Source organism: Takifugu rubripes, chromosome 11 (genome assembly GCF_901000725.2).
Source record: "Takifugu rubripes chromosome 11, fTakRub1.2, whole genome shotgun sequence".
Taxonomy (NCBI): Eukaryota; Metazoa; Chordata; class Actinopteri; order Tetraodontiformes; family Tetraodontidae; genus Takifugu; species Takifugu rubripes.
In genome coordinates, this window is record NC_042295.1 from 11238050 (window position 1) to 11262635 (window position 24586).

Genomic DNA, 24586 nt, shown 5'->3' on the forward strand with positions numbered 1-24586 from the left:
GGGAGCTTCATTTCTTCATTTTATCCTACTTTCTGCCTCAGTCTCAATCTCCATATGTTTGGCGACAGTCATCGGGGCCTCCAAGGACTACATCGCTTACTTGTTTACAAATGACGAGTGAGTACAGCCCCCCCGACGGTGCGCTCTGGAGTCGATTAAGGCTGAGTTTTAGCATTCTTCCTCCCCCCAGGCAAATCAGGAAAAGGGTTGCTGAGGTCGTCGGTTTTTACCCTCCCTTTATCATCTTCGATGCCATATCGGTGAGCGACCAGATAACGGCAGTTATTTTTAGAATATTTGTTGTTTCCGTCGAGGCCAACAGCATCTCTCTGGTGCTTGTGTGGTCAGGCCACCGTTGGGGGCATCATGAGAGGAGCAGGTAAACAGAAAGTTGGAGCCATTTGCAACATTTTGGGATATTACGGACTTGGTTTACCCATGGGGACGTCACTGATGTTTGCAGCCAAGTTGGGAATCACCGGTGAGATGTTGTTTTTTTTTAACCCTTGTGTCCCCGAGTCGACTCCCCCCACAAACGTCCTCTGCGTCTCCTCCAGGGTTGTGGATAGGTTTGCTCACCTGCATGTTCCTGCAGACCTCCTTTCTGATGTCCTATATGTTGAGGCTGAACTGGAAGAAAATTACAGAAGAGGTTAGTTTGGGAAAATTGAGAACATGTTTTTTTTTTAATGGAATTTAAAAGTAAGACACTTTCTTCCAGGCTCAGATCATAGTGGGAAACGTCACAGAACCAAGTAAGAAAATCTGAACGACTAAAGCTGTTTCATGCTTATCAGGGGTCACTTACAAAGTACAAATTAATTATTTCTTTGTTTTAAAGAAAAAAAGAGCACACCGTTTATAATTTTACTTCAAAGTGATGTTTATACTTCCAAAGTGGATGACTCTGAAGACTCGCAGGATCTGGATGAGACTGAAGAAGCAGCAATGACGCCAAACCGGGAGCAGATGTCCCACAGGTCTCTGGTCCTGCGGAGGGGCCTGGTTCTGGCTTTAATGCTCTTCATCCTGGCTTTTGGGATCATTTTAAACCTGATCATAATGAACCTCATTACCTGAAGATGGAGAGTGCTTTGATGGTCTCGAATGAGGCACATCCCACCAAATCTTGGTCTCTGGCAACATGGGAAAAAAAACAGTCTCCTCGTCTGACAAGGACATGAGAGAGTCCACCACCACAGAATCAGCCCTGTGGTGGCCAAGTGTCATATGTCCACCCCGAGTCACTGCAATGCCACCATGGCAATTTGTGTTCCTGAATGTAACTCGTTGAATGGATGTTAAACTTTATAATAATTAAATAAAGCTGCCATGTTGGAATTGAGACATTGTAACCATCAGGCTCGGTTATTTCTCCATAAATTATTTCTGGAATGTAGAGAATATCATCAATTATATTCAAATCATGCAAGGAGCATGAACTAAACAGCCGGTTGGTTCCACTCCTGTGATTCCCCACACCGACCTATAGAGGGAGCAAGACATCCGTTTATTGTCTGGAGCCTGCAGGAGGCAGGAAAGTGTGTTGATTCTGGACGAAAAAAGGAGAGAAAACTTTGGCCATTGGTTAATTAGGTTATGTGCTTTTGCTTTCACATTACATTGCTGTATCTATTTCCCTGCCTTTATCAGTGGAAACAGGCATTTCAGGCGCAGTTGTCAGGCCTTTTTACTTACACTGAAACAAAGAGATATGCAGTCAATGCACATATAGTCTTGTCGGTAATATAAAAACCTCAGGACCTCTGACAAACCAGGAGTGTCCCAGAGACAACTCTGTCCTCTAGTGGCCCAACCAGAGACCTTGTGGCAGAAGACTGGAGGCTGTGATGGCAGCCAAAGCCAAGTTCAGGATCTGAATGTGTATGTCAACCCAATATTCCGTTTTTTTCTGAGGTAGTACAATTATTTTTGTAGAAAGGACAGTAAAGATGAAAATTCCAGCACTGCAAAACCTTTAAATGTCACCAATTACCAGCTAAGACCAGGTGAATGATGAGCTTTAAAGTTGACACACATGCTGACAATAAACAAGATTTGATTCTCAGATCTAAAACAAACTTTTTTGGCATTGAAAAAGAGAAAATTTCCCAAAAGTGGCATAAAATAAGCAATTAAATTAAAAAGGACCGCAGCATGCTTTTCACAAATATTGTTGTTGTCTCTTAATGACACAAACTTTCTCTGTTAAGAATGCACTGAATATTAGCCCTGTGCTACTCTGGCTAATGATTATGTGCAGCCATAATAAGACATGCTAGGAAATGTATTTCTTTTCATTTAAAATACAATAAATAATTCATGCAGCCGAAGGAGTTTTTATTGGAGTTTTACTGAAAAAACAAACTGAAAAAAAGCAGGCGGAGCATCGACGACAGTCAGGCTTGTTTTACAGGGACGTGCCTCAGCATTAATGAGACCACCCCGGCAGGACTGACAGAGTGTCGGCCTCACGATGATGATGCCCCGCTGATGGATCACTCCTCCCAGCAGGTTCGCCATCTTCAGCCAACATTAAAAAAACATGTGACAGAGGGCACCAGTGAGAGACAGGACATTGGAACTAATTATTACAGGTGGGATCATAATAAAATACCATTTGGGCAGAGGCAAGAATTTATGAATCCACCATTAAAGACTCTGTGGCACTTCATGTGTAAATATTCACCCACCCTCAGGGTGTCCAAATAACTCGTTAAGAAGCCTCCAGCTAATCCAAAATGCTTAATTCCTGTAATGGTGTCTCTTCATTGGCTGCCCGTTAAATTTAGAATAATTTTTAAAACCCTTCTTTTGACCTACAAGGTCCTCAGAGGCCTAGCTCCATCCTACCTGGAGGAGCTAGTGATACCTTACCAGCCCAATAGATCGCTCCGCTCTCAGAATGCTGGTCTACTTGTGGTTCCCAGAGTTTCTAGGGGTAGAATGGGGGGCCGAGCTTTTAGCTACCAGGCCCCCCTGCTATGGAACCAGCTCCCTGTCCAGGTACCAGAGGCTGACTCCATCCCTACTTTTCAGATTAGGCTTAAAACCTACCTCTTTGAAAAAGCTTATTGTTACTAATTCTGTCGTTCCAGTTACTATTATAGACAGACAAATTATCATACTTATGGGGTCGTCTAATCGTTAGGTTAATATCTTAGCTGTGCTGTTATAGGCCAAGGCTGCCGGGGTCCAGAAACATGATGACCTGACAGGCCTCTGTCACCCCACTGGGTCATGGTCATGGTCATGGTCATGGTCATGGTCATGGTCATGGTCTCGTCTCGTCTCGTCTCGTCTCGTCTCGTCTCGTCTCGTCTCGTCTCGTCTCGTCTCCTCTCCTCTCCTCTCCTCTCCTCTCCTCTCCTCTCCTCTCCTCTCCTCTCCCTCTCTCTCCCTCTCTCTCCCTCTCTCTCTCTCTTTGTCTCTCTGTCTCTCTCTCTCTCTATCCAGCCGGCCATCAGCAGGAGGGTCCCCCTATATGAGCCTGGTCCTGCTCAAGGTTTCTTCCTGTTAAAGGGGAGTTTTTCCTTGCTACTGTTGCTTGTCTGGGGTTAGGCCCTGGGATTCAGGAAAGCGCCTAGAAACAATTTTGATTGTAAAAGACGCTATATAAATAAAGATTGATTGATAGATTGAGAAGGGTCCTAAGGGTTACATAACAAGGCCTATACATTATTTCTGACTGCAGTTAAACATTTATCAAACCGAGCAGCTTTATATCAATCGTTCCCTTCATCATCCCGTCACTTCAGGCAATGTTTTGCATCCCCCGTTTGGACAGATCCGGAGAGAAATTGGCCCACGAAATGCATCATTTCTGGCAAAGGCACCGGGAAACGCAGGCCAACCCAGCAGCGTGGCAGTGACCCGGACGATCCCTGGGTGTGTTTCATATTATGTTTGGAAACGATTGGAGAGGCAGCGTTTAGAATTCTGCTGTTCTGGTTGCAGAGATCAATAGAAAACCTCTTTTTAGTGTCCCGCGATAGATGTAATGCACCATTACGCAGACAAAACTGTCCACAAAAACAACTACAACTTACATTCCCAAGATTTGTTGTTTGGTTTCTTGTGTCTGTCCTCAGCAGTGATGCAGGTGGCCTTGTCTGAGCTTCACCCACAGCCTGAAAACATTCAAAAATAGAACAGCTCCTTCTTCACTTCCCAATATGCCGACAGGGAGTTTTCCAAAGTTTCCTCAGCAGTTGAAATAAAACCTTCTGTCTTCCAGTTGAGCTTTTTTTTAGAGATGACGATGATGAGGAGGAGGCGGGGTGGGGTCGTCCTGAGAAGCAGTCCCAACCGAAGGGGAAAGCAGCATTCTCTGACAACATAATATTATTTTATTATACCTGAATGCAGCATTGTTGCTATGGGAAACAGGTGACTCATCAAAAACTCCCAGTTCCCCAATAAACATGAAAATAAGGCTCAGTCTGAATCCGATGAGGTAATATGCAGTTACATTAACCTCAGCCTGTATCTCCTGTTGGTGACACCCAGGAAGATGCCCTTGCACACGCACAGGAGCATCAGGAATGCGACATATTTGACAACCTGTTTTGGGAAACATACGACGCACATGCAGAGAAAATGGAATCAAAGAAAATGGAATCAAAGGAGACCTGGCGTGGTCAAAACATTGGACACCGATCCGATGACCTGCCTGTGAGAAAATGAGAAGTGCCTGTTTGCATCCAATGGTCCCTCTTTACTTTTCAGCATTTTGCATAGAAAATAAATAAAACAGCACCCCCTGCTGGATGGTTAATTAAGAACGAAATCACGGCCGACTAATTTCTGACAGAGTACCAGTTCAATCAAAAGGGTTAGGAGGCACTGAGCCTTCTGGGCTACCATACGCTGTTAATTTCTGTGGCATAAATAATTAAATAAACAGGATGGGAATCTGCTGCCTCCCCAAGTTGGTGCGTGAAGCATCTTCCACCAAGTAAAAGCAGGCAGCAGAGAGATGTTGGCTGGCGCAGTCATTTTTATCATTTTTAGTCTCCATCGTTACTTACATAACACCCAGATCCGTTTGTGGCAACTTCTGCTACGACTGCCAGGGTGGCAGGGTACATCTAACATTAACCCCCCCAGTCTGAGAAGATGCCAGGGTTGACACCATTTCTATGCCTCCTTTTGGAATTTGCACAATTCATAATCGAAAAGCTTCAACAAAGTTCAGCACCTGGTTCTGCAGATAAAACACCTGAAGGTCACACAGGAAGAGACAGTAACAGTTTGTGTAATTAGCGGGTTGATAAGTGCAACAACTTACTTTTATAGCTGGGGAAATGCTCTAATGTACAACTGGGCCCTTCTGAAGTCCAAGAAATGGATAGTTCTGGGTCGCACGTTGAAAGTGGAAACTGGACAGAGATTTATTTTTTGTCTGGAGGAAAAGACCTCAGTTATAATAGGGTGGCTTCAGAGTTAATGAGCAGGGTAGGAGGAGCATGAGCAGGATGATGACGCCATGCTGGAGGATCATTCCCACCCTCTGCAAGACCTGCCTGCCGAATGTCTGTGTGGTAAACCCAGGGCATGTCGGATTGGGTGGGGGGGGGGGGGTGATGGCAAGGGTGCATGTTTCATAAACCTGTAGTAGCGCACGCTAGTCCCAAACCATAACCTGTGGATGCAGCTGTGACCTTAAGGACCTAAAGAAGACATGAGGCATCGTTGTGACCATGATTGGCAGCAGGTAACTGCAAATTTACAGCAGCAGCTGGATGTTCAAACATCTGTGCACGTACAGCTGCTCATATGTTGCTCATCGACCTGGCTGCAACCACCCCGCCGGCCAGGCGCTGGCCCGGAAGGACCGATTTCTGATTTCTGCTTCAGACACAAAGTCGATGCCTCTTGACATTTTAAGGAAAACCCGTTTGCCATCAGGTTATCGAAGGCAGAGCGCAGGTCTACCAGAGGGACCGTCATCCTCAGGATGTGCAGATCCAGACCCTGCCCCCCGTGCCTGCGTCGTGACTGCAGATTTAGAGTATTTGTTCACTTTCTTTTTGGAAATTCAATTCTATACAGGAAAAATGCAGCCAGGCTGCAGCAGTGAAGGGTTGAGAGGGTTCCTTTATCTTTTATTCCTTCATTTAGCCTGGTAAAAACCAAGATTAACACGACACCATATAAAAAAAAAAGCTTAAATAAACAAGGTTCTCCAGTTATGGTTGCTGCTGTCAGGGAGAGGAACACGTCTAAATATAAAACACATTTTCAGCAGTCATGCAAGGCTGCTTTTCAATTTCAGGTTCTATGTCTACTTCATCTGAATTTTATTTATTTTTGCTCCATTAACCATGAATGCCACTAAGCTATAGGGGATGGTACATTAGGTCAATGTCATCCTCATGCACGGCAGATTGCGCACAGATTTAATCAACAGGATTGCACCTACAAATTCATCGTGTTGATTCGCTCTTTCACCAAAACCCTGCCAAGGTAGAGCGTTGTAGAAAACATCACGTCCCGCTGGCGCCCTGAGAAAAAGGCACGCTCGTAAGACCCCTGTAAGCCTCCAGCTCCTTGATAGATTTGCAGCCAGGCACTGAAACGGTTATCCTTTAGCTCGTTAGCTAAACGCTAATTAGAAAAGTTAAAAAATCCTGGGCTATCCCCACGGTCCCTGGGTCTTTTATATAGATTCCATGAGGCATGACATGAACTCTCCTCGCCAGAGATGCCGCCTGGGGCGAGGGTTGTGACACCTCTCTGATGACAACCATGCGTTTCCACTCACACTGCCACTGTATGAGATTCCATTTTCGCCTCGCTTTATGTCGCCTTCAGCAATCTAGCTGTCGGAGCGAGCTCCACAGTTGCCACGTGTGGCTGTGCCATTGATCTTTAACTGTCATTTGCTATTTTCTCTTACAATACTTATTTTCGCTGTGTCTGCAGTGTCATTGCCCGTCAAATACCTGATGTTCTGGTTTTATTGAAGATCTAAAATGTCCTAATATTGATCATGCAATCCATGGTTTACACAAGCCAACACCTAAATTACTTTGGGTTTATTTTGGCACTGGCACCCTTTTTCTTCTCCCAGTCAATGTCGTCCTGCACACAAATAAAGCAGCATTCATCAAAGCATTATTTGAAACATCCAGCTCACCACTGCACAGTTTGGTCTTTAGCTTTGTATCAGCAAGGCGCTTTCCTCTCAAGTCACCTCAGAGGCGCTGTCATTTATTCCTCATTATTGGAGATGAAGAGGAAAACTGCATTAGCTATCCAGCTAAGGTTGTAGAAAGTGATTATCCCTGAGACATCTGCAGTGAAAACAGTAATTTACAGCGCACTACCTTGTCAAAAAGTTTATTGCCACAGCAGGGAAAGCTCCAGCTCAGTCACATAAAGGGCAAAACTGACTCAACGCGTTTGCTCATGATTAATCTCAGGGTTTATGGCATTCAGTTGAATATTATTTGAAAGGCAGTGAATTTAAACACTTTGACATCTGGAAAGGCTGTTTAGAGAGAGAGAGAGAGAGAGAATTTAGCTGACTATAAACCATTCACCATTCATATTAGCTTTCTTTTGAATGCTGTACGAGCATATCTCAACAGCACACCAACAACATGCTAAAGTTCCTGAACCAGTCGGGCCTTTAAATTGAGTTAAACATTAGCGCCTTTGGTTCATTCTGAGGAACGTGAAAATACAGAACTTGTCGCATCTGATGATGCTTTTGTAATGAGATGAGGCTCCACCATCCAACCTTCTGAGTTTCTGCATAATTACTTGCTTGGCTGCAAGCCCCCGTCCCTCCTTGCAAGCATTCCAAGGCAGCATGTCGCCGAGTCCATCCATTTTTCCCAAATCTGAATGCAGAGGATGTTTCTAGTGAAATGGGATTTGGTGCGCATCCGTTCGACCGAGCTTTCAGCCAACGCACATCTTTTTATTCCTGCTAAGGAGCGCATTTTCCATACTTTGATCAGGCTGCTTTATTCCAGCATAAGAAGCTGTGCTGTGACCCTATATAGAAACACACACACACACACACACACACACACACACACACACACACACACACACACACAGAAGAAATGACTCAGGTTTCTCTTCATTATGATGTAATTACAACTGTCCAGAAGCAAAAAGAGGGTTAATATTTGGGTGGTGGGATATCTACAATGGAAATAAACGGGAATTGCACCATTCGATGCAGAGAAACAGCTCTTCCTTTCTGTTCCTTGATGGACATTCCTTTCAAATGGGAATACATTCATCTTTGAAATCCGCATACAGATTACAGAGTAAATAAATTCATGCTGCAGACAATGAGGCAGATTTGCTGGCGCTGCAGCCGAGCACAGCTGGAGGTCAAGTGTGAAATTGCAGTTTGGTAGCCGACTTGTGCTGGACTGCAGAGTAGAAACTACGTGACCCCCCCCCCCCCCCCCCCCCCCCCCAGACAAGGTCAATTCATTTCCTGTGTGAGAGGTATTTCACCAGAGTCCATGATTCATAATATAGATGTAACGCTTGAGTAGGAAGGGAGAGTTTACATTGAATTCAAGGAAAAACATCACATCAGGCTACTGTTTAGAGGAAAAGAAAGAAGAGGAAGCCTTTTTCAACCGTCAAACATCTTTATTTAAGCAATAATGATAGTCGGACTGAGTCCAGTAACCATGACAACAGCTTCATCATCACATCAGTTTTTTTTTTCTTTTCTTGGCGTAAAAGGTCCAGTGCCAAATGATCACAAAAAAAGAACAAAAAGGAACCCACAACTTACAGTCTTACTCCACAAGTCATGGGGGAGGTTACTAAATGGCAAAAAAGGCTGACATTGACGTCATGATGTGGTCAATACATTGATTATTAGAGTTCATTGTATTTACAGTTACTGTGTCACCGACTCGCTCTGTAAATATGACGTCAAACCCGGAGGAAACGTTGGCCCTTTAAATTCACAGACACCTGGATAACTGATGAGAACTTCAAAAAACGGTCTTAATTTGACTCCACACAGGTTTGAATTTGCATCGTTTACGAACTTAGACGGACCACAGACACGAAACGTAGATCACATCCTGAACATGCACACCACAACCACCGTTCCATCGCTGCTCACCAGCTAGTGATGGCGTTGCACGCCGACGAGATCCACTCCGCGATTTTGTCACCATTAGCGGACAAAAAAGGTTATTGTGCATCGCACAGATTAATCATTACGTAGGAGTTAATGGGAACCATTCTTTCATTGTCTGCATAACAATGAAAAGGTGTCAACAATTTACGTGAAAAATTTACGTGATTACGTGAAATTTAAATCATTTCCGTGTTGTTTGTTACATAGATGCAGTTTCCTAATGATGCTAATTGCTGCACAGCCATTACAAAGGGAGCGCTATTGGGAATCTTGCATAATTTAAATAGCTAATCTTGCGACGCTCTCTGCTATGCAGCCCCATTGACAATATTCCAAAGATTTCAAAGATTTTTCTCTCCCGGCGTGTATAAAAATCTCAGCTAAGCAATCTTCTGACGACACTGCTGAAGTTCAAACGTATAAAAATACACTCGCTTGAGAAAAGCCGGCAGTAGTGAGCTACAGTGAGAACGTGCAGGTTCATTATCACTGGCTTCCCTGCGTTCTCTGACTCCCATCTTCAATGCTCTGCACCTGATAGCGCTGTACCGAGACACACTTACACATACATGCGCGTAAACAATTCCCAAGACGCCCCAAAGCAAAGTTTTGACGGGATAAAATGCACTTTGTGATGAAGTAACAATAGTAACGCAACACTTTGGTCAAAAAATGTGTATCGACAGAAACACAAAGAGGAACCATTTAAGGCCAAAAACCAACATTTTAACAGGTCAAACAACTCAAATTTCAAAAACGTACACTGAAAATATTTAATTTTACAATATATCCTCATACAAAAATATCAAACACAGCGTGAGACTCGGCCTCGAGTGCGGGACATAGCCGGATTTTGTCGCAAACCTTTTCGCTCAATTGCAGCTGCGGTCAAGAGACGCAGTGGCGTCCCGTTCAGTCAACCGGCCTCCGGAATGATACTGTGCAAGCTACTACAAAGCAACTAAACTAATGTTGTCAACAGCGACAATCACGTGATCTCATTTCAGGTTCTGATCACTTTTCCCCTGGATGGGTCCGTCGAGCTGTCAACAGTTTTTGGTCAAACCGACATTTTCCTATAAACCACTTGTGTTTCATCCTGTAATAGTTACATTTACAGACAAGCAGCAATGTTGCATAATCTGCAAAAAAAAATCTAGAAATACTATAATATAGAAATATAGTGCAAAGTCACCTCCGGAGCCGGGTCGAGTCCGTGGATCATTGGTATGAGGTGGCCGTCCGCAGCCAGGTTCTGCCTGATCGATTATGTTTGAGAAGAAGACAGAAGCCAGGGCCTGGCGAAGATGCGTCTGATAGCAGCAATGAAATGGACGTGGAGGTGTTTGGCGAGGTTCGCTTACCGTTCCCGGCATTTATGAGCTTGTTCGGATTTAAATATCGAACTTTTGTCTCCTTGGAGCCGAAAAGGGGCAACGCATGTTGAGTATTTACATGAACTCAGGCTTGTCGTCACGTTTTCTGGTGTTGGTCTGTACTTAAATGGGGATTATCTGAGGTACATTCCTTCCTTTGTACAGTTGTCAAAGTCACCGGCAAAGACAAAAGAAAAAAACAAATCCCTGACATTGTCTGGATGTTTCAGGCACAAAGTCTGAGGGACATTGTTTAGTGAGCAGGTCACAAAAATGGACAAGCGGGAGGCAAAGCTGTGGGAATGACCAATGGTGGACCCAGTGTGCAGGTACAGCAGGTAGAGGTGACACTGTTGAATGACAAAGGTAAATCACAGCGTGAAGACGCATCGTTCCGGGTTAAAGACTTAAAAAAAACCTCTCTATAAAACCCAAACTGAATTTCACATGATTTCACAAACACCAGAGTTCACTTCACAGGTGAACAGCTTGCAAAATCGGCGTAAAACCTACCGAGGGGTTTTTGACACCTCAAAAGTGTCACCAATCTGGAAAATGAGCACACATTGGTGTCGTATCCCCCATTTTGTGCCATGAAATATTAAATTTCATGCAAAAGTGGGAAAAGGCTACTTCCAAAAGGGATAGTATTCGACAGATGTGGGGTCACACAACCACAGAGCCCACTGCCACGTTCCTTGATTTCTAAATTTAAAGAAACAGAGCTCACCTTGAACCTGGACATTGAGGCCCTTCTCTTATCTCCTTTTTCTCTTATCAACCATTCCTCTTCCCTGTCAGGGAGTGGTGTCTCCCCGGAGCATGGAGGCCCGACCCCATGTAACCTGTCCGCCGCCGCCAGCTCCTCCTCCGCTTCTTGTTCCCTGACCACCGTGATCCTTGTCGGACTCTGGCTGGCTTTGGGCGCGCTCGGGCTTGGGGTTGGGCGTGCACGGCGGGTCTGGCTGCTGCACTGACATGGTCCTTCTCAGGTGGGTGCGCTTACAAAGGAAGTCGGACTTTGCTGAGAGACCGAAGGAACCTTTCCTCAGGACCATGCGGACGGAGGGGGACTTCTTGGGTCTGGCTCGGTGTCCAAACTGAAGCGTGGAGAGGTGCGCTGCATAGCCATCGCTCAGAAACTAAATGTATGGTGGAGAGAAAGCCAAAGAGCAGCGAGAAGTAGAACATTCACAGCAAAAGTCAGAAGATATCAGGTGAAAACCAAAATCAGATGGAGACCAAACTACCTGGCACTGGTTCTGGTACTTCTTCGACGGCCTGCCAACAATGTAAATCTGTGAGGGGCTGAGGCCCAGCATGTTGTAAACAGAGATGTCCTTCATGGAGCCATAAGCTGAGATGATCTTGATATGGCACTGCTCAAAGGGGAAAAGGTCACGAGTCAGAAGGCAAAAACCTGCCCGGTCAGCGTCAGAGCATTCAGATTGGGAAGTACCTCCTGGATGAGGTTTCTAAGGAAGATGGTCTTCTGTCGCAGGGGATCGTGGACCAAGCCTTCAGAGAAGAAGATCATCCCGTGGGGGAAGTTGTGCTGTGAGAGCCAGGAAACAACGCGCTGCTTCTGCATATCCGGGCGACCGGTGATGTAAATGATCAGGTATCCCAGGTCCTGCCAGTGTCTGCGCACGCACAGCTGAGGTGAGAACCGCCTCGCACTTTGAACTCAGACGCATAAATTCAAACGCCGACGACACTTGCCTGACGACGTCGACGGCGCCGGGGCGGACCTTGGGGTCGCTGCCCATGATTGACACGCTGGCGGCAAAGGAGCCATCAATGCTGAAGACCACGCACTCCATGGCCCGCGGCAGCACAGTCAGGTAGGCTTCCGCGCTCGTCTGATCCCCCCTTGGAAAAGAAAGAGTTAAAAAAAGAATCGCATTCGCTTTGCCTCCTTCGGGAACCCTTAATTCACACAAGGTCATTCTAATATAAGCAGAAAGTTAAAAAAAATAGGAAACCGAACGGGGGGGGGGGGGGAGTCATGCTGATGGACAAAGATGAACTGCACTAGTTTTGTATATATATAGGAAAGTACACTATAGCCCTGACCTTAAATAAAACTCTATCTTTCTTAAAAAAAAACTGGGTCTATTAGGATTTCTTCAAGCAGCACTCCATATCTGATCTTATGTGACATTTTCGTGCACACGGCTTCTTACTTGACCACCATCTTAATTGGATAGACCCCGAGGCCCAGCTTTTTGCTCTTGGGTATGGTGTACGCCACTCTGCCGCTGCTGTTGGTCATCTCTGTGTCAAAGTGCACCCAGTGGCCAGACTGAGGCTGTGTCATTAGGAAGATGTCCACCTGGAGGAGGAAGGAAGGGTCAGAGGTCAAGGCAAGAGCACACGCGTGGTGCCTAATTAGACCCAAGCTCCTCACCTTTTCTCCAGTCAGCGTGACCATGTCTAATGGGCCGTACATGAAGCGGCCAACCAGAGTTTGAGGACCATCCTCGGTAGCGATGGCGTCGTTCACTCTGTGGTTGGCAGTGACGTTCTGCAATATATTACACTTTTTAGAAAGAATCTCGACCGCTTTAGTCACATCGGAATTCATCCTTCCAGGTTGTTGTTTTAGGATCCTTTTCTTTTCTCCTTGCCTTTCTGGAGAAGGCTGCGCTGAGCTTTTTTCCATGAAGATTGACGTTAGCACTCGTGGACAATCTGAACAGATATCGCCACCTGCTGTGATTGTCATTGAACTCTTTATTCACATATGCTGCTGTTTTAAGAGGGGGGGGCAACGGTTAATTTGCCACCATAAGCCTTCACTTCCTGACCTAGCAGGGCAGCCATGCACAGCGTACAGACACACCCACATGACTCGAGGAGGAGCGGTTGGAGTTGGATGTGTGGCTCGTTTTCACAGAGACAGTCAAGCAGACGCTCTCCTCCGGTCGTAAGTGAAAACAGCCATTGGCTCAAACCGCTTAAAGGTGACAAGCTGAGGAGCGACAGTGTGAAGCAGCGCGTGCAGCGGTGGGCCCCCTGCCGTTGTGAAATGGACCTCTTACAGGCTGAAGAAGATGAGAAACAGACGCCAAATGAGAATCCCGTGTTGTTTTATATCCCAAATATGGACACAACAGGTGAAGCCACGCTCGCACATGCGGGACAGCAAAATAATGAATGTGCGGGTAAGAATAAGACGTAAGAGGAGAGTCCCCGGTGGTGCCTCGAGCCACTTACCCCCACGGGGCTGAAGAGGACTGCAGTAACTAAGCTGCCATAGTTCGGTTGTGGCTCATGCGGGGGAGTGGACGCTCTGGTGAGGCACGGGTCATTGTTTGATCACAGTCGACACGTTGAAGTGTCCTCAAACCCCTACTTGCTCCCGGAGCTGTGTCTGGAATATCTTGGTGCATGATTTTGAGTGATTGGTTATTTCCCCAGACGAGTAGGTGGCAGGTTGGACGTTCAGATGTTTGATATGAGAGTGAAAGGGCAAATGCCGACTTGTAATGCAAAGTGGTCCGAGATAACCAGAAAGGGTTACATGAACAACAATAATGATGGCAGCGCACCGTAAAACACTGAATAGGTAAATTCCTAAAATGAGATTTGGTTGCTCATCTCTGCATTATATGCTAGGTGCCTGTAGCTGCCTTCTTTTTCAGCCTTTTTTCTTCAATTCCTCTTCCATCCTGCTCAGCCTCCTGTATTCTCTTAACTGCTACTAGCACCGTATAACGGTACTGGGGAATGCAGCAATTTACTGGGAACTGTATGTGAAAGGTAGGCTTCATTTAAATGCACCAACATTCTCAGAGACCTCAGAGGGTTCAGCACGTCAGCACAAGGAATCTTTCAAGTTAACGCGTGACAAAGTCTGCGCGGACTAAAACGAAGATATGTTTCCATGGTACTCTGCGCGCTGATCTATTTAAAGCCGCAGGAAAAGCAAGCAGTTACTAAATGTCAGTATGGCCTTGATTGTTCTGCTCAGAAGAACTGGGTCATTGTGTGTCCGCCAGGTTTGACGATTGTGGAAAACATGTGGGAAAATAAATTTTGACTATTTGAAAGGAATTTGAGTCACAGCGCTTCAGCACGACAGCTAAACAAAGTTAAAAAAATTATATTTTTAGCCTCAAAGGCCTGAAAGGGGATGAAAAGACAGAGGTGAAGACAGATACTTCAACCAAGAATGGGTCAAAATGTTTTACCCTCAGTTTGACATGTGTCCTCCTCCTGAGCCATTTTTCTCGCGGGCTGGAGGGAGAAAACGGAGCAGAGTCCAGATTGTCGGCTTCCTGGGTCTTCACACAGTCACATCGCATGAGCTGTTGGAGGAACATGGAGGCCCTCAGATGATCAGTAGATTAACACAATTTAAAGTATTGCAACACTGAAAACACCTGAAGTCCAGAAAACTTCTCCCGAGTTAATATCGGAGACTGTAAATCCCAATTTAGTCAAGAGTGCTACGGATGCAGATTAAGAGCTAACCTTGAGAGCAGATTTGGAGCAGGCCTACTGAAAGAAAATTACTGCTCACTGCTTTGAAAATGAGGTCATGTAGATTATTCTGGAGTGACTGGATACTCAAAAAGTCTCACTGAAGCTGAAATTAAAGGCACTTAATGACTCATTTTCTATAATCCTGAGAGATCTGAAATTGCTAAACCATAATAAAGGTGTCTGGGTTGATCAGGTTTCTGACAGCACTGTGCTTTTGTGCACGACCTTGTGATTCTCATCACCATTATAAAAAAACATAATTTAATACTCAGCCTCTAATGCTGCCTCTGTTTATCCATCGGGCTTAAATAAGATATTTGTTGTCAAGGACGGCCTCGTCTTTATCAAAAATGTGCAAATGCACATCACTTACGAAAGAGGTCAATTAGGTTGTCATATATTTATGGGCCTTTCAGACCCCCAAAAACCACCAACTAATTATCATTTATTATATAAAATGCATTTGAACAGGATGAGTATTAGGTCATTTCCTCTGTCTGCACTGTTTGCTACCCTCGAGTATATTTAGAGCCTCTGAAGCTCGAATGAAGCTTTGTGGATTCATCCTCTATTTGTTCCTGACAGATTATGGGAAAATCTGCTGCTGAGAATGCGTTTCTAGATCTTGAAAACTCTTACTCATCACTAAGAACAGTGGGTGGAGGCAAGTTTATCTGATGTGAATGGATCATAGCCGTGCCTAAACCAGCGCACAGCACAGAGCCCTGGTGAGATCTGTGGTAAGATCAAACAGATTTGATAAAATGGCTCCCGCCCGCCTTGAGATCAAGTCCGAGATGAATCTTAAAATTCCCCACACGTTCATCATGCAGCGGTGACCTCCCCTTTCCCTTTTACAGAAAACAGAGTTTATATCCTCCAAATAAATCTTGAGCTGCAGGTTGTCATGCCACCGATGAAAGAAATGCAATGATATAGAGCATAATTGTGACATTTACCACAGAGGACTGATAATGGCATTGCAAGCTCACTCTAATCACACTGTCATCTGCAGAAGATACGAAACTGCTGACGGGCGTCTTTCTTGTGAAATGTGTTTGGCTCCACTCACGCAGGCAGTTGACTTCAGCCGATAGCTCCACTAATGCACTTCTGTGTATTCAGACTGACTTTTTCCATGTGGAGGTGCACCAATAAAATCTTCTGACCTCCCGGTTCAACAGCAAGTAGCTTAAAACCCACCTTTGTGGCACCTCTTCCATCCCAGCTAGCTTGGTTCTGGGATGTCTCATACAGCATTTTCAGGACATGCTGTCACCGGACTCTAGTTACAACCTCGAGTCCCTTATAGTGAATTAAAATTACAGCAAGCTAACAGACGAAAAGCTACCCAGTTGCAGAGGTGTGTTATTGATTCAGCTGTTTATCTGCAGCACAGTTGGTGGTTTTTACTTACAGAAATTTCACTCGGCTCTGAGTTTCAAACCTCACCCCAGCTTGAACTTTGGCCAGTTGGATATTTGTGGCTTGACAGGATAAAAGCATGTGCTATGTTAAAAAATCAATTTCACAGTTTTATGAGCCGTTCCGGGTCATTCGGAAGCGCTCGGATTTGAATCTGAATATTTTTGTGGCTTAAGCTGCAGAGGAAACAGGAGGAAAATCAGTGGGCTCACCTGCCGGAGAACAAAAGCTGCCACGTCAGTGGACTCCCAGTAGGAGGCGTGGAAAAGGTGAGGCAGAGCCACGGTGGGGAAGGCAGTCAGAACGTCGGGACAGTACAAAGCGTAATCCAGCCTCTTGGAGCCCCACCAGCTTCTGGAAACTGAAAAAAAATATACACAATAGGGACGGATGGAAAACTGTGAGATTAAAATTTTCCGATCAGACATGTCTGATACAGCAGTTTCATTCTCGCTCACTGTTGGCGATGGCATCCCCGAGCTGCCCCATCGAGCAAATCGATGTCACGCTTCCGAGACTGGTCGCGCTGCCACGGCGACCTCCCTCTTCCCCTCCTCCTTCGGTCGTGGTCTCCGCGGGCGGCTGAAAAGCGGGACCTCCGGGACTTTGACGGCATTCCAGAAAGATGTGTTTGTGGTCTTGGATGGCCTCAGCTGGGGAGGGAACGATAAAAGTCAAGGACACAGTGAGCGGGAGACGTTTTGATCACACAATAATTGATTGGCCAGAGTCTTTGAATCAATGATGTTATTTTGTCTAATATGGGAGTCTCTTGCTGGGGTATCGACTGGCTTTGCCTTTAATCAAGGAAAACCACGGACTAGCACTGAGAGGGAGTCCAAGGACGGGAGGGGGGGGGGTTCAACCCATCTGTATCAGCCTTGGAAGTCCCTAAGAACCATCTTGCCCTCAACACCTAACAAGAAAAATAATTCCTCAGCTCAGCGACTTCATCCGTACGCAGAGCGTTCCCATTTGTTCGGCAATCTGTTTAAAGCAGGCTAACAAGTTCAGCCGAGACCTGAATTCATTTCGGATCAACAAAATCACTGCGTAAACAAGATGAGGACTTGTCCTGTTATGTCGGCGAATCGTCTCATCACAGGTGATCGCACTTCTGTATCATGTCATTTGTTCATATCAATTATGCATCTCTCCGGCGGGAAGGTTTCTGATGTGACACTGGTTAGCAGCCAAGCGCTGCAACAGGGAGCGGCGTGGTTGAGAGGAGATTAAACGACAGCGAGAGCGTCTGCTTGGCCGCGAATGTGACGCAGATCACATCACGACTGAGCTGCTCTTGGATCCCGCCGCGTCTCTGGCAAGAAACGTTCTCTTTGCCTCTGAAAAAGCAAAAAAACCCAAAACAAAACAAAAAACCTCTTTTAGAGAAACGCTACCCACACTCCCAAATCGCCACATTCATTACGGCACTCACGGACCATTTTATCCTCCACATAGCTGCCAATTATTGGGAATTCTGGCGCTCTCTTTGTTGTGGGAAAGGCTGTATCATAAGCAGTGAGATGAGGTCATATGTGGCCTCGTGTTTGGTCTGCGCAGCCTACCGCACCAGAATACAGATTATTGTCTCTCTCGCAGACGTGAGGGAGAATCTAATGCTCGGATTGCATTTAATTTCTGGGGTGGGGAAGTGGGGGGGCACCAAATCTATTTGAACAGAAGAGCCATAAACCAGCAAAAACATGGCACAAATACCATTCCTGCAGTGCTAGTCAGATTTATGGTAAACTGAAGCTAAGATTGGGGATAAAGGTGAATCGATTAGGATTAGAGCCAGGATAAGAGTTTGGTTTGAGTAGGGTGTTGATGATCAAAGGAATTCCCATGCAATGCTCCTTGTCTGATAAATACTGAGGCAGGAATTCCAGGGCTTTTATATACTGAACAAGATCCGTATGGGTGAAAACCCAAGGCTGAATGGTTATGGCTGAATCATCCACCACTTTTGTGCGTTAAACATTGTTATCCTGTTGGCACGGCCAACAACCTTCCCACCTCCAAAGAGCTGAACTTTTATTTAGAAGGTGCCAGTATCATCTTGCCTTGTCCTGTACTTCCTGCTTTACTTGGGAATTAATATATTGACTTGTTTCATGCACCTTTAGACCATCCTTTTACTGGTTCTGAGGATTGTTTCTTGAAGATATGCATATTTATTTGATTTTTTGCCCTGAAAACGAGGGCTTCTGTGCTCCTGTGCAACAATAATAAAGATTCTATTCTATTCTGTTCTGGTAGTAAAAGTAATTACACCATCCCTGTATGGGCATCGACATCTTTTAAAGCTGCTGTTGCCCAAACTGACACTAATTCTCTCACTACATTTTGTCCCTTTTACTCTTCAAGTCTTCAGTCAAAGTAAATTTCAGGCGGATACAATAACGCTGATCTATTTAATATGTAATCAACTGAATCCTTTGGTGAGGCCTTGAAGGGAAAAGACATAATTTCTATGAAAAAAAAGTCCTTCATTCATGGTTTAATGACCCTGATGGGCCTGTGAGCGCATTAATTCAATGACATAAGTGAAAATGGAATAAAATGGTTCCTAAATGGCAGTTACCATTTTTTTAAAATGAAAAACACTTAAGGTTTTAAGCCTCCACCTCAGTCATGGCTAAACTGTTTGATTTCAACTTGATTTTGGTGGGAAAAAAAGATTAAAAGTGTGTCACTGTCCAGATCCTCCGACTGCCGTTGGTGTGCGGTCCACCGCAGGCTTCTATACGAGCAATTCAACGATTCATAATACGCTGAAACGGCCTCTCGGATTTGGGCATTAGCTGTTCATTCAGATTTTTTTTTAACAGACAAAGAAAAATTCGCGGCTTTCTCAAGGCACCATAGATTATTAATAGCTATGTGGAAATGTCTGGCATTTCACTGCTTAATCATGCTTAATCATGCTTAATTAGGCCACCCTCAGTTTAAATAAACTAGAACCTACAGCAATTGCTGTGATTAAACTCCTGCCTCTCTGGCCAGATGTTTGAGCTCCATCCCACAGACGACACATCGTCCAGATGAACTAGGTGATTACAGAATGGGTTTACTCGCCGCGTTTTGCAGAATATGCCTGCCTTTTAAAATCCTATTAATTATATGTGTGAACATCCTGGCTTTCAGCCTCAGCAACGTCTTTCACAGAGCAATAAACAGAGAGCAGGGAGGCAGGGAGGTAGGGAGGGAGGCAGGGAGGGAGGGAGACAGGGAGGGACGGAGGAAGGCAGGGAGACAGGGAGGGAGGGAGGGAGGGAGGGACGGAGGAAGGCAGGGAGACAGGGAGGGAGGGACGGAGGAAGGCAGGGAGGGAGGGAGGGACAGAGGAAGGCAGGGAGACAGGGAGGGAGGGAGGGACGGAGGAAGGAAGGGAGACAGGGAGGGAGGGACGGAGGAAGGCAGGGAGGGAGGGAGGGACAGAGGAAGGCAGGGAGACAGGGAGGGAGGGAGGGACGGAGGAAGGCAGGGAGGCAGGGAGGGAGGGAGGGATGGAGGAAGGCAGGGAGACAGGGAGGGAGGGAGGGAGGGACGGAGGAAGGCAGGGAGACAGGGAGGGAGGGACGGAGGAAGGCAGGGAGGCAGGAAGGGAGGGAGGGAGGAAGGGAGGGAGGGAGGCAGGGACGGAGGAAGGCAGGGAGGGAGGGAGGGAGGGAGGGAGGCAGGGACGGAGGAAGGCAGGGAGGGAGGGAGGGAGCGCATTACTGTGACTGGCTGAGAAGCGAGAAGGACCACTGGGTCTGACGCAGAGAGCGTGGAGCATCAAAAAAACCTGTCCTGTGACGCAGACAGAGTACAGGGGGTGAAGTGCACGGAAAGGAGAAGGCCCCCGTGGACTTAAATGAAACCACAAGAGGAGGACAAACGGAAAGTGAAACAACCGAAGAGAACGATGAAAGAATAAACACGCGGGGAGCTCAGAAAGTGATGGAGAATGATTGCTCGCTGTCCTTGGAGCGTCTACCGAGCGAAAACAGTCAGATAGACACTTGCAGCTTGCATCCATCACTGTGCTCTAACCCGCCAAACACCGGAATCCTATTAAAGGGATAACTTATGGCAAAGCAAGCGATAGACCAACATATTTCCAGTAAAACTCTGATCGATGCTTATAAAAAGGACTGTATTTCCATGTGCGTTTCTCTGTCTTGCTTGATCACATTTTCCAATAGAGCACAGCTTGAAATCAATAAGAAGGGAGCTCATTGGTTCTATATTAGCAGGATTCATCATAATAAAGCCTGTGCTGTTGACAGGTGTTGATATCAGAGCTATACCCTAAGGAGTCTGCTGGGGATCGCTCCCCGTGCCTTCATAACAGCTAATTATCATATTACAGAGCAGGAAATGTGGCGATCCGTGCCGTTGTTTCGACTGAGGAGTGTGTGCTCCAGTGTGCATCCCCGTGTGTGAGCCACTTAGTTTAAATGCTGGTCATAAATTACCATGTGTTCCATTCAAAAACAGTACAGCTACACGGGTCTATACTGTGCTCCTGCATTTATACTCCATATATCGACTTTATCTGCGGGTATTGAACTGCACGAATGGCTGAACATGATTAAACCAATAAATCACATGTCATCCATGTACAATTACGCCGTGTTAGTTCCGTGTCTCCTGCTTTATTTTACCCTCAGCTCTCCCGTTGCCTTTCGTGTTCCCACTAGGACCAATTTCCTGCCTGCCGTGTTTAGCTCAACCTGTGGCTCGTTATCTTGTTTAGCAGACCCACACCGGTCCCGTGTGGTATTCTGCCACTTTCGGTTTGTTTTAGTCCCCCAAGGAGTTGATTTTCCAGTCCTGTTTTTCAGAGTATATATGTTTGTTTCCGTGGGTTTCGTTGTGAATTTGACAGTCTATGACCCACATTTGGATCAAACCAACATTGTCGTACCTCCAGCTCATCTGAGATTCTGTAATTTCTCTGATATTTAACATGTTAAAGCTAATTTAATACATCACAAGTCTGTGCATCTCCCAGTTCCCAGTTAGAGAAGCTGGTGAAAACACATTTTGAATAAATCGGTTCCTCAACAGCTTAGCTTTCCCTGAAATGAAGGCATGAAAGATGAACTGTAATTACTTAAAACTTCCGGCTTTGGGAGGAAAGATTTAACAATGCGGCAGGCTGGGCGGTCTCACACAGATGAGATCAGGATCTGCTTGTGTGCCGAGGGGAAAGGAAAAAAAATCATATTACTCAGTCATTGAATCACTGTGGTTCTAATCTTGGCCCTCTGGCAAGTCCCTCCCACATTTCACCCGGGTTATGAAATGCAAAATCCAAAAGGTCGTTAATAGATAATAACGTTCACACCAGAAAACAGATTCAAAAATAAAATATTCAGGAGCTGTCAACAGATTAAATTCCACAGACACTTCCTACCTATGAGCGTGGAGCGCCCCTCTCCCAGAGGGTAACGCTGGTAGCGGGAAATGGCAAACGGTGGCATTTTGTGGAAAAGGGGCTGCAGCAGGGGCTCCAGTCTGGAGGCCGAGGGGTCGGACGGGTAGAACAGGTTGAAAATTTGGGAGCAGGCTGGATGGAGCTGATTCACTGAGGGTCAGAGAACACAAGCGGCACACAAATCCACGAATGTTGTGTTAAATGCATCATGGAAACAGTTGCTGTCTATCTGTGTGCCTCTTTTTCTGATGCCAGACCAGCCCATACCCGACAACGCCACTCTCGCCACTTAGAATCCTCGTCCATCTGTTCATCCCTCTTTGGTGGTACCCAGTAAAGCCTCCCAGCACAGTGACTTTGACTAATAATGGCACCATAAAACCACTGACGACTCTTGTTTTTCATAAATCCTGTTTAACTAATCGTACGTTTCTGTCGCTGACAGTTATGAGTAACATCTGGTACAAACGGGTAGAACCTCGTGAGCAGAAGAAAAATCAATGAAACCTTTCACGGCTCCTGGTGACTTATGACACCCATGATGTATGACATCATGGGTGTCATAAGTCATTGTGCGAGGCCTACTTGTGTATTTTTATGAGTCATGAGTAGGAAGGACATTGGCAGTTGTGTTCTGTGTTTAGCCTCAAAAACGCAGCATCCTCTTGGCTGAAAAGTAGTTTAGCCCATCGGGTCAAAGCCCAGTAGGTCTCTTCAATCCAGAAATGGAATGAGTCATGTTCCTTGTTTTTTCAATGGTCAAAAAAATAGATTAAGAGGACCAGCTAATGTGAAAACCTCTGTGATTTACATGAGCTGACTGAGGCTCTGATTCTTACCCTGGACAGCGGGCAGCACGGTGCGTCTCATGGCCAGCACGAGTCCCAGCGGACAGCCGAGCAGGAAGCAGTACGTCACGTCAAAGTCGAAATGGCCGGGGTTCACCACCAGGCTGGTGCTGCAGCCGCGCGCCTCCACGCTGTCCTTCATCAGACTGCGGGAGAGGGGGAGCATAACGCTCATGCTTAAAACAGTGAATGAACCAAACAGCTGCTGGGATCAGAATGCAGTGGCACTTGCTATGTTTGGGTCTATTTTTGTAGGAAGCGCAGGGCTAATCCTGCCTTTCAACCATTTTCACACTGAATCTGGTCCAGCCGCTGTTTCTATGTCCTGGTTCTGTTTTGTGTGACTCACACTGAGCGCTCCTCTCCTCACACAACCTTCCCAGGATGGACCACACTCACAGCTGCTTGAACATCTGCGCCGTTTCGCAGCCAACATTTCCCCTCTAAGTCCTGCTTGGGGAGACGGGATTAAATAACAGGCTGCAGACGTCTTTTAAAAGTTAAATCAATAAGGCTTTGATGCTCTCTGGTCCTTGTGTAAGTAGCGGAACAATAAAAAGAGGTGAAAGAGAGGAGACGATGAACTGTTTGGTCGTTAACAACTGCCCAAAGTGAATTAAACATGACTTGACTGCTTTCAGAATTCGAGCTCTTCGCCATCTCTCGTTTTAAATCTTTATGTCGGCATTTGCTTTTACTCAACCTGACAGGTTTATTCAGTTAATTTACAGAAACACACACCAAAAGACGGCATTTTGGGGGGAATCAGGGCTCTGTGAGGATGGAACAAACTTGGAAAAAGGGATGTTTACTGGGCTGAAACTATCCTCTGGGAGGTTTTACAGTATCAGAGGTTACACACATGCACTCAGGCTCCACATTAATCATGGCTGTAAACAGGAAGTGGGAACTAACTGGTGCACCTCCATTAAAGTCACATTGTCCATTGATCCTCTCTTTACTCGAATAGCTGACCTTAATGGTGCGAGTGGGCTGAAAAATGTGATTCGGAATGGGATAACTGGTTCTGGCTCTGACCCAACTAAATTCAACCACTCAGCATCCAAGGCTCAAGCGAGCTATTTATACTCCGGCAGAGACAAGGCCAGGCTCTGGAGTCAAGCTGCAAATCCTTTTCATGGCTTCTTCTGAAGTGCGTGGAGGTTTGTGCACAGTCGTGTGTGACAGAACCTCGGTCTGAAGTCTTTTGCTGCTTTGCTTTTGAAATGCCAAGATTCATTTCTTTGCATTGGTGGTTCCTCCCCCTTTCCCCCCACATTACTCCTGTCTGTTTTCATATGAATCTGTACCCAAGGACCTTTCAGCAGATGTTCAACAGATCAGGTGCGTCTACGTCTACACACTTCACCCCACCTGGAGAAAAAACAGCGCTGGCCCGCCGACGAACTGTCTCCATCGTACGAGTCGCTCTGCTTGCGGCTGAGCGGTGGCCGATTCTGGCTGTGCCCTTCGTTGGGGGCAGAGATATCGATGTTGCTCTTGCTGAGTCTCTTGCTGGAACTCAGACCCGGGCTGGACTCCCCGTGCAGGCCCGAGCTGTCCTGTGAGGAGGGAGGAGGCGAATCTCAGTGTAAGCATTTCATTCTTTACTCAAGCGACAACAAACTCAAGTCCGCAGAACTGAATGCACAAGGAAGTTCAAATAGCAAAAAACTAAAAGGAAATATAACCAGTTCTAGAGCTGAACTAAAGCTGTATTTTTAATCAGATGGGACATTATCTTCTAGTGGCGGTGTTCAGGAGTGATTTTCAGACTAATTGCACACCAGAATTAGTGTTTCTGTCCTTTGCATTGTGTTTGAAGACATCGCTAAAAGCTGGAAATAAACAGAGTTGATGTTGCACTTCAAAATAGAAGCTATCG

The 24586-nt window shown here is 45.9% G+C and overlaps 2 protein-coding genes and 1 long non-coding RNA gene across 10 annotated transcripts in view; 1 reads left to right on the top strand and 2 right to left on the bottom strand.

The window, feature by feature from the left end:
* LOC105419284 (multidrug and toxin extrusion protein 1-like) overlaps positions 1–1341 on the top strand; it is a 32541-nt gene extending 31200 nt beyond the window's left edge. For all 3 annotated transcript variants that reach the window (XM_029843612.1, XM_029843613.1, XM_029843611.1), the window contains 6 exons: positions 42–117; positions 191–260; positions 349–481; positions 558–652; positions 722–755; positions 899–1341. In XM_029843612.1, coding sequence (XP_029699472.1) covers positions 42–117; positions 191–260; positions 349–481; positions 558–652; positions 722–755; positions 899–1080 — 590 coding nt within the window. In that variant the 3' untranslated portion in view covers positions 1081–1341. The remainder of the gene's footprint in view (positions 1–41; positions 118–190; positions 261–348; positions 482–557; positions 653–721; positions 756–898) is intronic.
* Positions 1342–2340: 999 nt separating this feature from the next.
* LOC115251558 (uncharacterized) lies at positions 2341–4418 on the bottom strand. The gene is made up of 3 exons (XR_003890102.1): positions 4224–4418; positions 4050–4130; positions 2341–2523 (listed from the first exon to the last, which is right to left on the bottom strand). It is a non-coding gene; the product is annotated as an uncharacterized lncRNA (long non-coding RNA).
* Positions 4419–8604: 4186 nt separating this feature from the next.
* pitpnm3 (PITPNM family member 3) overlaps positions 8605–24586 on the bottom strand; it is a 48659-nt gene continuing 32677 nt past the window's right edge. For all 6 annotated transcript variants that reach the window (XM_029843721.1, XM_029843720.1, XM_029843719.1 and 3 more), the window contains 13 exons: positions 24076–24263; positions 22693–22847; positions 21833–22003; positions 16881–17075; positions 16635–16783; positions 14703–14819; positions 12917–13033; positions 12693–12841; positions 12229–12378; positions 11966–12149; positions 11757–11885; positions 11237–11648; positions 8605–10856 (listed from right to left, as the gene is read on the bottom strand). In XM_029843721.1, coding sequence (XP_029699581.1) covers positions 11304–11648; positions 11757–11885; positions 11966–12149; positions 12229–12378; positions 12693–12841; positions 12917–13033; positions 14703–14819; positions 16635–16783; positions 16881–17075; positions 21833–22003; positions 22693–22847; positions 24076–24263 — 2049 coding nt within the window. In that variant the 3' untranslated portion in view covers positions 8605–10856; positions 11237–11303. The remainder of the gene's footprint in view (positions 10857–11236; positions 11649–11756; positions 11886–11965; positions 12150–12228; positions 12379–12692; positions 12842–12916; positions 13034–14702; positions 14820–16634; positions 16784–16880; positions 17076–21832; positions 22004–22692; positions 22848–24075; positions 24264–24586) is intronic.